The sequence below is a fragment of the Eschrichtius robustus genome, chromosome 1 (assembly GCF_028021215.1).
Source record: "Eschrichtius robustus isolate mEscRob2 chromosome 1, mEscRob2.pri, whole genome shotgun sequence".
Taxonomy (NCBI): domain Eukaryota; kingdom Metazoa; phylum Chordata; class Mammalia; order Artiodactyla; family Eschrichtiidae; genus Eschrichtius; species Eschrichtius robustus.
In genome coordinates, this window is record NC_090824.1 from 126,836,046 (window position 1) to 126,851,348 (window position 15,303).

The 15,303-nt window shown below is 39.1% G+C and overlaps 1 protein-coding gene across 3 annotated transcripts in view; it reads right to left on the reverse strand.

Moving 5' to 3' along the window:
* The window catches only part of INTS14 (integrator complex subunit 14), a 33,108-nt gene that overhangs the window by 17,142 nt on the left and 663 nt on the right, over positions 1 to 15,303 (reverse strand). For 2 of the 3 annotated variants that reach the window (XM_068553875.1, XM_068553867.1), the window contains exons 2-7: positions 11,096 to 11,379; positions 9,713 to 9,820; positions 6,362 to 6,517; positions 5,029 to 5,147; positions 4,445 to 4,587; positions 767 to 859 (exon numbers count right to left, since the gene is read on the reverse strand). In XM_068553875.1, the coding sequence (XP_068409976.1) occupies positions 767 to 859; positions 4,445 to 4,587; positions 5,029 to 5,147; positions 6,362 to 6,517; positions 9,713 to 9,820; positions 11,096 to 11,317 (841 nt within the window). In that variant the 5' untranslated portion in view covers positions 11,318 to 11,379. The remainder of the gene's footprint in view (positions 1 to 766; positions 860 to 4,444; positions 4,588 to 5,028; positions 5,148 to 6,361; positions 6,518 to 9,712; positions 9,821 to 11,095; positions 11,380 to 15,303) is intronic. The other variant, XM_068553884.1, reaches the window with a different exon arrangement.

Below are 15,303 nucleotides of genomic sequence, written 5' to 3' on the forward strand. Positions count from 1 at the left end.
TCAGCCATCTGTGAGAACATATCAAAGATTCTGTCTATGAATATGTGAGGGAGGGTTATGGAATACCTAACACTCCAACTGAGATAACCATGAGTAAATGGAATGTGGTCATAACTCAGTGAGTGGAAACCTGATTGTATATACTTCTTGGAGAAAGCTGGTGAATATAAAGGAGACAGTCAGCCTAAAACAGAGAAAAGAGAAGTTTAAAGTGCTAGAGACTGACATTCTCCAGAGAGATGCTGAATGTAGCAGATATGACTTTATAGTTGCTGGAGAAATACATTCTGCAGTACTGAGGCCTCACAAGGACCTGAATTCATTCACTCATTCAACAGTATTTACTGAGTATCTACTATGTGCTAGGCACCAGTAGAGAACAGGTGTGGTTTCTCCCCTTATAAAGCTGTATTCCACATTTATCAGGCAACCTTCTGAAAACTACTTTGGTTTCCCCAGCATGCTCCCACAGGGAAAGGCAGAGCCCAGGATGAGGGACTAAGCATTGTCATCTCTAAAGAGAATTTCCACTGTAAATTAACGAAGCAGCACACAATAAATATGTGTCAAAATGCTTTCCATAGTTATAAAGCAGAATTAGTTTTTTAATATATCAGGCAACATATTATTTTTTAAAAACCCAATCCAATAACTACTCCTTTCCCCCAAATTCTGCAAAATGGGCTATTCTACTATCTAACATTTAAGAATAACTTTAGATAATAAGATACTTCGTATGTATCACTGGAATAGGAAGAGAACTCACCTTTGTTAAGTGCTATAGGTAGGACCAGATGTCTGGACAGAACTGGGGGACTTGAAATATCAGCTATATCAATAAATCCCACTATTTCCAAATCTGAAAAGAAGGAATCAACATAGAATTAACTCATAACAAACAATAAATGCTGGAGACGGTGTGGAGAAAAGGGAACCGTCCCACACTGTTGGTGGGAATGTATCAATAAACTGGTACAGCCACTATAGAGAACAGTATGGAGGTTCCTTAAAAAACTAAAAACTGAGCTACCATATGACCCAGCAATCCCACTCCTGGGCATATATCCGGAGAAACCTGTAATTCACAAGGATGCATGCACCCCGATGTTCATTACAGCACTATTTACAATAGCCAGGACATGGAAGCTACCTAAACGTCCATCGACAGAGGAATGGATAAAGAAGATGTGGCACATATGTACAATGGAATACTACTCAGCCATAAAAGGAACGAAATAATGCCATTTGCAGTGACATGGATGGACCTACAGATTGTCATACAGAGTAAAGTAAGTCAGAAAGAGAAAGACAAATATCGTAAAATATCGCTCATATGTGGAATCTAGAAAAATGGTACAGGACTTCCCTGGTGGTACTGTGGTTAAGAATCCACCTGCCAACGCAGGGGACATGGGTTCGATCCCTGGTCTGGGAAGATCCCACACGTCCCGGAGCAACTAAGCCCATGCACCGCAACTACTGAAGCCCCCATGCCTAGAGCCTGTGCTCTGAAATAAGAGAAGCCACCGCAATGAGAAGCCCGCGCACCGCAACGAAGAGTAACCCCCCGCTCGCTGCAAGTAGAGAAAGCACACGCCCAGCAACGAAGACCCAATGCAGCCAAAAAAAGGAAAAAAAAAAAAAAGAAAAGAAAAATGGTACAGATCAACTTACCTGCAAAGCAGAAACAGAGACACAAATGTAGAAAACAAACTTATGGTTATCAAGGGGGGAAGGGGGAATGGGATAAATTGGGAGATTGGGATTCACATATATACACTACTGTATATAAAATAGTTAACTAATGAGAACCTACTGTATAGCACAGGGAACTCTACTCAATGCTCTGTGGTGACCTAAATGGGAAGGAAATCTAAAAAAGAGTGTACATATATATGTATATGTATAACTGATTCACTTGCTGTACGGCAGAAACTAACACAACATTGTAAAGCAACTATACTCCAATGAAAATTAATTAAAAACAAAGAATTAATTCGTGTTATGGGAAAGTACATTATTTTCTATGTACTAGATTTCATAAACACAAGGTTTAGATCGGGAATTCAAATATGATGACTAGGAAGGTTATTAGAAGTTTCTCTGAATGACTCTAATACTTTGCATTTTAAGTAACTAAGAAAATAAGGACAACTGTCTTTTATTTAAGGGACTTAAGTTATACGACAAATCAGCTAGACTATTTTTACGAGGCTAGGTCCCCAGCCAAGGCAAAAGCTTAATGGTTAAGTCTCTCTGAATAGTCAGGATGTTCAGGTCACCAGGGGGCGTCGTAGTCAAATATTTCCACAAATGCAAGCAGCTATGCTTGGAGGGTAAGGCTTTTGCATTAAAACTGTTTCCCTGGGAAAGAAATACATTCTCTACAAAACCAAGGTAGCAGTCTACATATGACAATGGTTTCTTTGCTTTATAGAAGCTGTATTAAAGACCAAAAGTATTTGTTGAAAATCTAAAATAAGTTAAAAAAAAAAAAAAGTTGTAACCCAAAGTACTTTCTGAAAGTTTTTTCTGATTATATAAGTAGTATAAAAACTTAGAAAACACTAAAAACTGTAAAGAAGAAAAATAAAGTCACTCATCATTCCTCATCAAAGGAAACCTCTATAAATATTTTACTGAATTGCTTTTTAGTCTTTCTTCTAGGCATATACACACTCATATTCTCAAAACAATGTTTTAAAAAATCAGGATCATGGTGAGTATACCACACTTCTTATACATCAGGAAATCTCCTTCTCTGGAGTATTGCTATCATTACCTTCTTTGGCTGAGTAATGAATGAATCAGCATAAGCAGTTATATATTTTTCACCTGAGTAGAAAAAGGCCTACGTTTTGGTGGTTTAAATATAAGCTATAACAAAAATCTAGGACTAGAAGTTTTTATAAGTTAGTCCATTAAATAAAAGACAATTATCCTTATTTTCTTAGTTACTTAAAATGCAAAGTATTAGAGTCATTCAGAGAACTTCCAATAACCTTCCTAGTTATCATATTTGAATTCCCCACCTAAACACTGCATTTGTGAAATCTAGTACATAGAAAGTAATGTACCTCTGGGAAGAAAAGATCTATTCGAAGTTACTCATCCAAAAAGGGTGGGAGGGAAGTAAGTGGAATCTAACTGGTTTGAAGGCAACAAAACATTTGGCACACTGCTGTCTAGTCACAATGAAAAAGATGGATGACTTACTTCCGGACAGCCAGGAGCAGAAAATAAAGGCACAGAAAACAAAAAAGCCTGTGCACAGCCCTTCACTCGAAAACTCCTTAAAATCTACACACCCAGGAATGAAATGAATTTCCAGCTGTACTTAATTTTAATCATTTTTAAAAATTTTAATTATATCTTTTATTATTAATTAATTAATTAATTTTTGGCTGCGTTGGGTCTTCGCTGCTGCGCGCGGGCTTTCTCTAGTTGCGGTGAGCGGACTTCTCACTGCGATGGCTTCTCTTGTTGCGGAGCATGGGCTCTAGGTGCACGGGCTTCAGTAGTTGTGGCACGCGGGCTCAGTAGTTGTGGCTCACGGGCTCCAGAGCGCAGGCTCAGTAGTTGTGGCGCATGGGCTTGATTGCTCCGCAGCATGTGGGATCCCCAGACCAGGGCTCAAACCCGTGTCCCCTGCACTGGCAGGCAGATTCTTAACCACTGCACCACCAGGGAAGTCCAATTTTAATCATTTGTTGATTGAACAATTACCTAGTGAACATCTACTAAGCATCAGACACTACGCCAGGCACTGAGGGTGCAATGGTGACTCAAACAGTGATGGTTCAACATATACCCACCACTCAAGGAGTCCACCTGCCAATATGAGACAACCCTCTTCTCTACTACCCCTTGTTGCTTTTGATTCTTGGCTTTGCCAATTTAACCTAAGCATAGCACTGGCAACATGGTAGAAGCCATAACACACTGCTTTCTTTTAGTCATAATACAAGCTGCAGGATTAGAGGGGTACAGTATATCAGAGCCAAGACCTGAGAGACCATCATTTCTCCTAGAGATTCCACTCACCTAGCCAACAAGAACTAGAGGAAGTGACTTGTCCAGGGTCACAGAGGAAGAGTCACACAGCCACGTCTAAAAGCTAGCTCTTCATATATGACCTTAATAATGAGGCTAATCAGTCTTACTATCTCTATTAAGAACTACCTCAAGGATTTCAATGCTAGTGAATCTGGCCCTGGTTTCCAACTCTAGTAATTTGTGGTTATAATCATCTAGGATTAGAGATTAACTCAGGACCTCACCATGGAAGACCACTAATCTGCCACCCCTTAGGCAATGCATCCTCCCATCCAAAGTATACTGACATTTCTTTTCAACCCTCCTGGAGAGAGGAGAGTAAAAGTCAGAAGTTAGAAGAAAGTAGGGATAACAAAAGAACTAAGAAGGAAGTATAAAAAAAAGTTACCTGTGTTAATGACTTTAGGGATAGGATCGATTTCCTCGTCTATGACAAAAGGTTCTGGCCTGGGGAAGACTTGCACATCAGCGGTTAGGTGGCCACACTTGAGAACGGCATGGAAAGGTGTATATGCCAGATCTATCAGTTTTCTAGAATATGATGATTATTTGTTACAGAAAGAGTAATATGATATGTATAATTTTTTTCAAGTAATCTTTTTAAGATGTCAAGTTTGTTTTCCCTTCAAGTTGATTCCAAAGCTATGATCTGACCATTTGTGAAAGAGAACAAAATCTGATATTTTTGGTGAGGAAATTTCAGTTCTGAAAAGCCCAAAAGCAAGTTAATCTTTGAAATTGCTGTCATTGTAAGGAAGTCAATACCTATAGACATTATAGATTTAGTCATGCTTAATTTAAAAGGGAGTCAACACTTAAAAATCACTACTGCCAATCACTTTATCTGAAAAATGTGCAACTTGGGGAAAATGAAATGATACAATTAGAAACAGTAAAATAGATATTATTGTCTGACATCAAATTATAATGCTGGATTGTAAGAAGGCAAAAAGGCTCAAAGTATATACTCACCCAAACATAGACTGTACATTTTTCAAGCACAGGGGGCCATCAATAGTAAAAATCTGCCCTTCACCGTTGTTTAAATCTATAAGACGTTCAAGGCAATCCAAGGAATCAGTGCTCTGAAGCTACAAAGCAAAACAGATGACTCTTTTAAAGTGGCATAAAATGCCAGATTGTTATCAGTACACTAAGGTCACAAAATGAAGATGAATTTTTTTAACAATGTGAGAAGGAAAATAACTAACAATTTTGACTCAAGGTTACCAAAGAGGAATGTTATATAAAATTATACCAGTAGAGCTATTTCACTCCAAGTAGTTTTGCAAAGATTCAGAGGTGACCACAGTTGGTATTCACATAGCACCTTCCCTTCCAAGTGTTTCTAACATCTTTTGGTAAGAACCATCATTATCTACATTTTAAAGATAGAAAAACTGAGGTGAAGAAAAGTTAAATAACTTTCCAAAATAAATGGGAAAACCAGGAGATAGAGTTTAATAAAACATACATCAGAGTAATGTTACTTAACAACAACAGCAAAAAATCAAAGCTCACTTCTGTCAACATTTCTGGTGTGATGGACATAAAAATTCCTAAGTGAAGGAAACGTCTAACACCAAAAAGAACATTCTGACTCTGTAGCATCTGAAGAATCTTTGTGGGAAGTAGGATGGATAACAACTCCAGCTATGTTTCCTGAGATGTGGCAACACTCTACTTTCAGAGAGCATTTGAGACATAGAGTCTTTTGAAATATAATCAGCAATTAGTCTCAGTTGAAACAATGGAGTTCAATGTTATAGTACAGGCATGCCTCATTTATTGAGTTTCACAGATATTGCCTTTTTTTAAAACAAATTAAAGGTCTGTGGCAAACCTGTGTCAAGCAATTTTATTGGCAAAATTTTTCCAAAAGGATTTACTCACTTTGTCTCTGTGTCACATTTTGGTAATTCTCGCAATATTTCAAACCCTCCACCAGCAAAAAGATTACAATTTGTTGAAGGCTCAGATGATGGTTAGCATTCTTTGGCAATAAACTATTCTTAAAATAAGGTATGTACATTGTTTTTTTTAGACAATGCTATTGCACTCTTAATAGACAACAGTATAGTACAAACAAAACTTTTATATGCACTGGGAAAACAAGAAATTAATATGACTTGCTTTATTGTGAGCCCCGCTTTATTGTGGTGGTCTGGAATGGAACCTGCAATATCTCCGAGACATGCCTGTATATGTAATGTAATATTAATGGAATATACTAAAAAATATATTCCATTTTTGAGTCCTAAAATGGATCTAATCAAACTAAAAAGAACTTAGTAAAAAGCATTACCTCCTCCAGATTTGCCATGCACATGATGTACAACTTAGATGGGAAAGGAAAAGGTAGTGGGAACCTGTTGCTCTCACTGCGTTGGCTGTGAGTAGCTAGGGAGTGCCGCAGTGACCCTCTACCAATGCCAAGACAGCCATCTGTCACCAGGACAACCTGTTAGCAAAAAGTGAGAGGAGTTTTGTACATGAAATAACATATTTATTTAAAGCAGTCTCATTTGGCAATGTTTTCATTTCTCCCTAATTGCATTTACACTGAAAAATGTACCTCTGCAGGAATACAAGCAAAGATGTGAATAAATCTCAACAACATTTGTCAAGTGAAAGATGACAGACACATTGTATTGATACGATTTTACACATATATATTAAGTTCAGACCACATAAAACAAAACTAAGATAAATCAAGAAGTAGTTGTGGGGTGATACTGAGTAGAAAGGGGCATGAGAAAACTCTGTAGGGTAATGGAAATGTTCTATATCTTAACTAGAGGAGTGGTTACATAGGTATATACATTTGTGAAAACTCAGTAAACTGTATACTTAAGATCTATGCATTTTACTGTATTTTATCTTATTAAACCTTTAAAAAAAGCACCTACCTATGAACACTTAAAAAAAAGACAAAACCATTCATAACCAGTTCTTACTTAATTGTATTAAAACTAGAACCCTATCTCTTAGAGAAGGAGTTGGCACCTAAGACACTGGTGTCATAAATGGCATAAGGGGTACTTCCCTGGTGGTCTAGCGGTAAAGAATCTGCCTTCCAATGCAGGGGACACGGGTTTGATCCCTGGTTGGGGAACTAAGATCCCACATGCCCTGGGGCAACTAAGCTCACGTGCCCTGGAGCCTGCGTACCACAAAGAGAGAGAGAAAACTAGCACGCCACAACTAGAGAGAGGCCCGCGTGCTGCAACAAAAAGATCCCGCATGCTGCAACTAAGACCTGAAGCAGCAGGGAAAGAAAAAAAAAAAGAAAAAAAGAAAAAAAATGGCATAAGGACCTATTTTACGTGTGTCCCTAGGAAGTACCAGCACAGAAGTCTGAAGACTGAACCTTGACACTTTATTTTCAAAGATGACAAACTTTACCTACCCCTGGTCAGCTAAAATGACAACTGCATTAAATATGTATTTATAAAAGCCATTTAACCTGACATGGACAAGACCTTTAAAATGCATTCTTAATCAACCTATAATTTTTAAAAGCCTTCAAAACATACCAACAATAGACATTAGTTACAAATCATTTTCCTTTTCCTCACTGTTTAAAGCAATCCTTGGGAAGTCCTGGGTGGACATCCCAAGCAATCCAGGGGAGGATTGTTTTTGTTCTCCCTAGCCTAGCCTAGTAACTTGACAATAACAGACCAGTAAGGCAGTATTAGGTGGCTGCACCATGTGAAGTGCCAAGACTGGCACTTACTTCTAAAGCCCAAGAATGCTTAATAGAGGTCCCTTGGAGAGATGTCATCTCTTAGGAAGACAGTCAAGGCAAATCCCTCTTCTAGGTACCAACAATTGCTACATAATGATTTACTTCTGCCACTAGCTTTTTCAGATGCTGTGTGATAATGAAATATTTCTTGTAATGTCAAAATGAGACAGACTTTACTCAGATAATGAAAACATAGTCCAGCTCTTTAAAAACTTGGTTAAAAATATTCCACATTAAAACAAATCCGTTTGATAGTAACTGATTATAAAAACAATCACTAATAACGTCCACCGTGTTTTGGACCTGGTTCACCCCAAAACTCACCAAGCAAGTCTAAGTGGATCCAGGCCCAGCTCCTTCCCCTCAGGGTACAGTATATCTCAAATTCAGATTCCTCCTTTTTGCAAAGGAAGAAAAAAATATTAAAAGGCAGAAGTCTGCATGGTGCATAAGGTCTGGCTCTTACGTGTTTTCTGAGTTTCTTCTCTAAAACCACTGAAGAAGTAGCAAATGAAACTGTGCTACCTGCTAGCTTCCAGTTCAGAAGATACTGACAACAAAACTTCACTTATTCATTATATTGCTAGGAAATTAGACAGTCTGTATGCATGGTTTTACCAAATAAATAGTGTTTATGAAGCAAGGTGCCAAAGGTTTTTATTTCTGAAAGGAAATTGATCAAAAAGTATTTACTGGCTTTTTTAGCAAGTGTCCACTAAAGTGATCTATCTGGTTTTTAACCTTTTAGTAGTAGCTCAGGGTCTTCACTAACCCATGAGTTCATACTGTATAAAACAACTCAACTACCTGAGTAAGAAAAAACAAAAAAACTTAAAAAAAAAAAAAGCTGGGTTTATTGAGATATAATTCATATGCAAGAAAATTCACCCTTTTTAGTATATAGTTAGTTCTATGAGTTCCGACAAATGCATTCAGTGATGTAACCACTTCTACTATCAAGATACAGACCAGTTCCATCACTTCTCATATTCCCTCATGTTTTATTTGGGTCAGCCCCTAATCTTTCCTCACCCCAAGGCAGCCACAATCTTATATTTATTTAAAAAACAAATATCGGTGATGCTGCTGACACTAATGAGGAATCCCGTATTTGACCCTGTAATAAAAAATCATATACTATGGCGCACTGCCTGTTTCTGTAAATAAAGTTTTACTGGAACAGAGCCATGCCCATTTATTTACTTATTATCTATGACTGCTTTCGTGCTATGACAACAGAGTTGAGGAGTTGCCACAGACACCTGCAAAGCCTAAAATACGGAAAAAGTTTGCTGATTCCTGTTGTAGACTATTATGATTTTCCTTTTAGCAACTTTTCTGTTTTCTCCTTTAAAATGTGCTACCACTTCTCAAAGCACCTGTTTATAGCAAACTTCCAATTGCTACAACTCTGCTCTGACTGGATGCTATATGTGGACCTATTATGGACTCTTAAGGAAAGGGCAACAGATTTTATGACATACACCTCACTTTTTAGACAACCCAGGTAGTTGAGAAGGTTAAAAGTTTGCTGAATAAATGCTACACTGGAATAATGAATACAGACTATATTGTACTGATGTTTACAATTATATCACTCAAAATTATAATCGCCCCTTCCAGGGGGTGTTCTAAAATTCCACTGTGAGCCCTTTGTGTTTTATACAAACAATGCTAGTTTGCAGTAAGTCAATTTACTAGGAGGATGCTTTCCTTAAGGCATATTTGTGCTGCTTTCTGAGTATATTAGTGTTGACTTAGTGCCTTCTTTTAAAAAGATACCAAAAGCGTATAACATAGTTTGTAGAAATTACAGTGTATGCTGTGTCAGAGCCTGAACAAAATTGAAGCACCTCAGTGGTTAATGTTTTTAACTTAGGGCAAAGAAAAAGAACTGATCATTACCTGACAAGGAATTGCACCACCCCATTCTTGCTGAACAATATTGCAAACACCAACTAATGCAGACTCCAAGCAGGTTTTATCATAATCATCCATATTACTTAGTGCTTCCTGATTGAATGAAAGATAAAATTGCTCATTATTCTTTAATGTTTTAATTTGTTACCAGAAAAAAACATGAACTGTTCAAAGCATGAATGTTACACAGGGGACATTGTGTTTCTGAGAGCCCAAAGCATACGTTCTTAAAGAAAAATGGTAAAACAGATTTCCTCAACTATAAAGGATGATTAAAAGAGCTTCCCTTTATTCTGTTCTCTCATCAGGTGAGAGTGAATTGTCCATCAAGTTCGTATTTTATTAAGTGGACCTTGAAAGAAATAATTAAAATGAAAAACGTTTAAAGACATCACAAAAATAATGATGAAATTTACTGAATACTATCATCATTCTAGGAATTTTACATGCATTTAACCAAGACAACATCCTATAACACAGTGGTCCCCAACCTTTTTGGCACCAGGGACCAATTTCGTGGAAGACAATTTTTCCACAGACGGGGGGTGGGTGGGGCGGGGCAGGGGATGGTTAAGGCAGTGATGTGAGCGATGGGGAGCGGCAGATGAAGCTTTGCTGGCTGCCTGCTGCTAACCTCCTGCTGTGTGGCTGGGGGGTGGGTTGGGGACCCCTGCTATAAGGTATAGATAATTAACCTATTTTTATTTTCTTTATTTTAAAAAAATTTTATTTATTTATTTTTGGCTGCGTTGGGTCTTCGTTGCTGTGCACAGGCTTTCTCTAGTTGCAGCAAGTGGTGGCTACTCTTCGTTGTGGTGCGTGGGCTTCTCCTTGCGGTGGCTTCTCTTGTTGCATAGCACAGGCTCTAGGTGCATGGGCTCAGTAGCTGTGGCACATGGGCTTAGTTGCTCTGCGGTATGTGGGATCTTCTCGGACCAGGGCTCAAACCCGTGTCCCTTGCGTTGGTAGGTGGATTCTTAATCACTGAGCCACCAGGGAAGTCCCTGGAAAGACTGTTTTTCATCTCAAGTTTTATAGAAAAGTAGAAAAGAGTAAAGTGTTGAACCTAAAGATCCTGAACTTTAGGGGACAGGGCACTACATCCTGAGATGCTCCCCTCCCACAGAGAATTCCAGAAAACCAAGAAAGGAGGCTACAGCAACAACTCACAGCTCTAACTCATTGCTCTACCAAAGGCAGAAGGCCTACTGGTTATGACTCCTTGTTTTACAGTTATACTCAGATATTATACCCATAGACTTATCTTTAAATAATTCCAGTTCTAAATATTCAGTGCAATATGATAACACTGTTTTCCTTCCTATAAATTTTGGCCCTGTACATATAATAACTCATTCCTTTTTGTACCTGTAAGGTGTTATAATCTCTTGTGAAGGGAACCATCAATTCCCAGAGTGATGAAAAAACCACCAGAGCTGTAAACTCAAGCTTGTAATTTGTGGCCATGTGTTCAAACAGCATTGTCAAACCATGGGCTGCCAGGTGCTTGCGCTGATATTCCTCGGACCCCTCGATAGACACAGGTCGGGTCATGGAAAGGGATACGTCCATTACCACCACTGTAGGCATGATGAAAGTGATCCCAATGTTCCCAGTCAGAATGTAAACAGGTAGCTGTAGATAGAGAAATGCTGTAGAAAATAAATATGATTAGGTCTTGCATGTCATGGAGAGAAACAAGTATTTTTTTAATCATAATTTTAACCTAACTTTCCAGAAATAAGTGAAGGCAAACCCCATTTAAGTTGAGGTGAGGACAAATCTGCAGGGAATTCAGTGGGAGGGAAGCAAGCAGTTTAGTTCACTGTGAGGACCACTCCTAGAATCACCCACTAAATGGCCATAAATCAAGGACCATCTTAAATGTTTCTAGTAAAAACACAATAAAACAAAATATTAAATTCAGGGAGCCCTTGAGTTGAATACTTTCAAATCTTACACAACTTAATATAACAAACACTCCTACATCACCTCTCCGACACTTAATTTACTAAAGAACATTTCTAGTTGTCTTATGGTGGTGCTTTTTGACAATCAACCATTCTTTTCAGGCACCTTCACTATCTTACTCAATACAGCAGTATTTGGGCAAGTGTTTGCTGAATTATCTTGTTGCTTGATGTCCTTTTTAAAAAAATTAAAATGAACTCAAAATATAAAAACAAAAAGTCGGGCTTCCCTGGTGGCGCAGTGGTTAAGAATCTGCCTGCCAACGCAGGGGACACAGGTTCGAGCCCTGGTCCGGGAAGATCCCAGATGCCACGGAGCAACTAAGCCCATGCGCCACACTACTGAGCCTGCGCTCTAGAGCCCACGAGCCACAGATACTGAGCCCAGGTGCCACAACTACTGAAGCCCATGCGCCTAGAGCCCATGCTCCGCAACAAGAGAAGCCACCGCAATGAGAAGCCCGCGCACTGCAGCTAAGAGTAGCCCCCACTCGCCGAAACGAGAGAAAAGCCCGCGGGCAGCAACGAAGACCCAACACAGCCAAAAACAATAAATAAATAAAATAAAATAAAATAATAAAATAAATAAATTAAAAAAAAAGAAAAGCCTAGTAAAGTCATAGTCCAAATTAGACAAAGCTGGAAATCATTAAGCATGACAAAAACAACAAACTGCTAGCCTCAGTAGTACTCACTGCAGATAAACGAGGCAACAGCTCTTTAACTATGAAGGAAAAGAACAAAATTAAAGAATATGTATGACAGGTGGGAGGGAGGGAGATGCAAGAGGGAAGAGATATGGGAACATAAGTATATGTATAACTGATTCATTTTGTTATAAATCAGAAACTAACACACCATTGTAAAACAATTATACTCCAATAAAGATGTTTAAAAAATTAAAAAAAAATTAAAAAAAAGAATATGTATGACAGCTGGCGTTATCTCATGAAACTGTATAAAAGTCAAAATGTAGAAGAAATGGAGAAAACAAAGAGCTTTTTAAAATTATGGATTGAGAATTAGCATGAAGAAAACATTTCTGTGCTCAAAAATAAAGAAAAAAGTTCCCAGATATACAGATCTGCTCTTGCTGCTGCTACTTCATTATTAAGCAAACTATAGTCTACTCACACAATGAAATATCATATAGCTATAAATAAATGATACATAAACAGATATCAGAAATATTTATATAGATATTAGTAACTGAGAAAAGCAGGTCACAGGCCTGTATGTATACACCGATTACAACTTCATAAAAATCATACTGCATATATTGCATATATACAATTTTGCATATATACAATTAGAGAACACTCAGGATGGACATAAACAAGTTAGAAATTTAATGTTCACTAATTTCTTTTTTGGAACTTACTTCAAAACACTTAACAGTGGCCAGAGGGCTTGTTTTAGTACAGTGTCCAACTGCAAACGTGTGCTATTCTAAAATTCCATTTGTAAGTAGGCTGTTGGGAACTCTGAGCATATTGCCTCATGGAAACAATGTTATAAATGGGGATCAGGGACTCATGTCAAGTAGGAAAAGCCTTTTTACCACATAATGGCCTTTCAAATACAAATGCTTCATGTATCCAGCATCGATAAAGACTAAAGGAGATATATAAATTACCCTTCCAGACTCCTTTCCAAAATGCTTAACCATTTTGATAGAAAAAACTAAAATGTGGGATTCCCTGGTGGCACAGTGGTTAAGAATCCGCCTGCCAATGCAGGGGACACGGGTTCGAGCCCTGGTCCGGGAAGATCCCACATGTCGCGGAGCAACTAAGCCCACGCACCACAACTACTGAGCCTGCGCTCTAGAGCTCGCGAGCCACAGCTACTGAGCCCGTGTGCCACAACTACTGAAGCCCGCGCACCTAGAGCCCGTGCTCCGCAACGAGAAGCCACCAGAATGAGAAGCCTGCACACCGCAACCAGTGGCCCCACTCTCCGCAACCAGAGAAAAGCCCGCGCGCAGCAACGAAGACCCAACGCAGCCAAAAATAAATAAAATAAACTTATTAAAAAAAAAACCTAAAATGTGCATCCTTATTCTGCGCCTCATTAAGCACAGCATGTTAAACATAATTCACTCTGACTTAGCATCACAACTCTTGAACACCAATACTGCCCAGCACGCTGCTGCCCTCATGTTTTAATTTATACCAGCATTCTCCCAAGTGTGTGCTGCAGAACACTGTCCTGGAGGGATGCTCCAAGAAAGATGAGTTCAGGTCTTATTAAAGACACTGAGAAGCTCTACAGCAAAGAATCCAGTTTAATTTGTTAACTCTGTGTTTCCCATTTAACCCTTCTCTGATCATCAGTTGGTGCCATGGAACAAGTATTATACAGAACATACCCAGAAACACTGCCTTGTACTCAAGGGATCCAGGCTGTTGTGTTCTGTTTTGGTGCCTCCTCTTTATAACTAATTTTTGGACCATCATTTTGCATTCCACTTTTCTCTGTAATCATCCTCCCTCTTTCCGATTTGCTGCTTCTCGGTTACTATGAGCTGGAAAGCCAGGTAATCCAGCTTGCTAAAACTGTGTCCGAAGTCAAAGTTAACAGGCTCTGAGAGCCTGTGAGTTTCTTCTGCTGTCAAGTGCATGAGCTTAGGCGTTATCAACTTGGTGCTGTTTCATCTACTCAGTCTTTCCAGACCCTTTCTGGGTCTCAGCTGTGTTGTTCAAGAAGTGAGGTCCTGTGCAATACTGGTTCAGCTACACTACATTAGACCATAAGCTCAACAAGAGCAGGGACAGCGTGAGATTTGGCCCACCAATGTCTCCTCAGAACCTATCACAGCAGTGGGCACACAGTATGTACTTGACAAATACTTGATAATGACTAGGAAACTACCTCTCAGCACCAGACGTAACATTAATTTTTTGGCAAAACACATGACAAATGTTAACTCTGGACACCAGAAACACACTTCCTCCTCTCCTCGTTCAAGGAGAGATATCAGGAACTCCTACGCCTCTGCCCACATATAGCGTTTATCCAGCTCCTATGGTATTCCCATTCAGGCACAGAGGTCTTCACGTTACTGAAAGCTGGGGATGCAGAGTACTGGCCTCATCTCTTAGGAGAATGAGAATCAGGATACACAGATTTAGATCATATATAAGAAAGCATTTCCAGCTCATGAAATCTGCTGTAACACTGGAATGGGTGACCATAGCTGGCAGGCTTGCATTCTGGGAAGACACTTATGGAGCTGGCTCTTTCTTCTGACTGATGCATTTGTGTCCACCCCCAAACACACCCCCCTAACAATGGCAAAGTCATGGGAAACCAATTTAGAACTCAGGTTGTCAGCACAGAAGTAAAAGATGGATGGATGTTCTTGAAGGATGGTTCACTCAAGTAGCCTAGGCCTGATTAAAAAAAAAAATCCCTGCCCACACAGTCCAGCAATTTTGTGAAAACACCATGTTACTTCTCTCTTGGGTTGATTCTTACCCTAAGGTCCTCCACCCCACCCCCATAGCTTTCTCCTAAGTACAGTTTACATACAATGCTTAAGACAACTAGTGGGCTTCTTTTCTCAAGAACAGTCTACTCCTGAGACTAGCCCTTAGCCCCTTG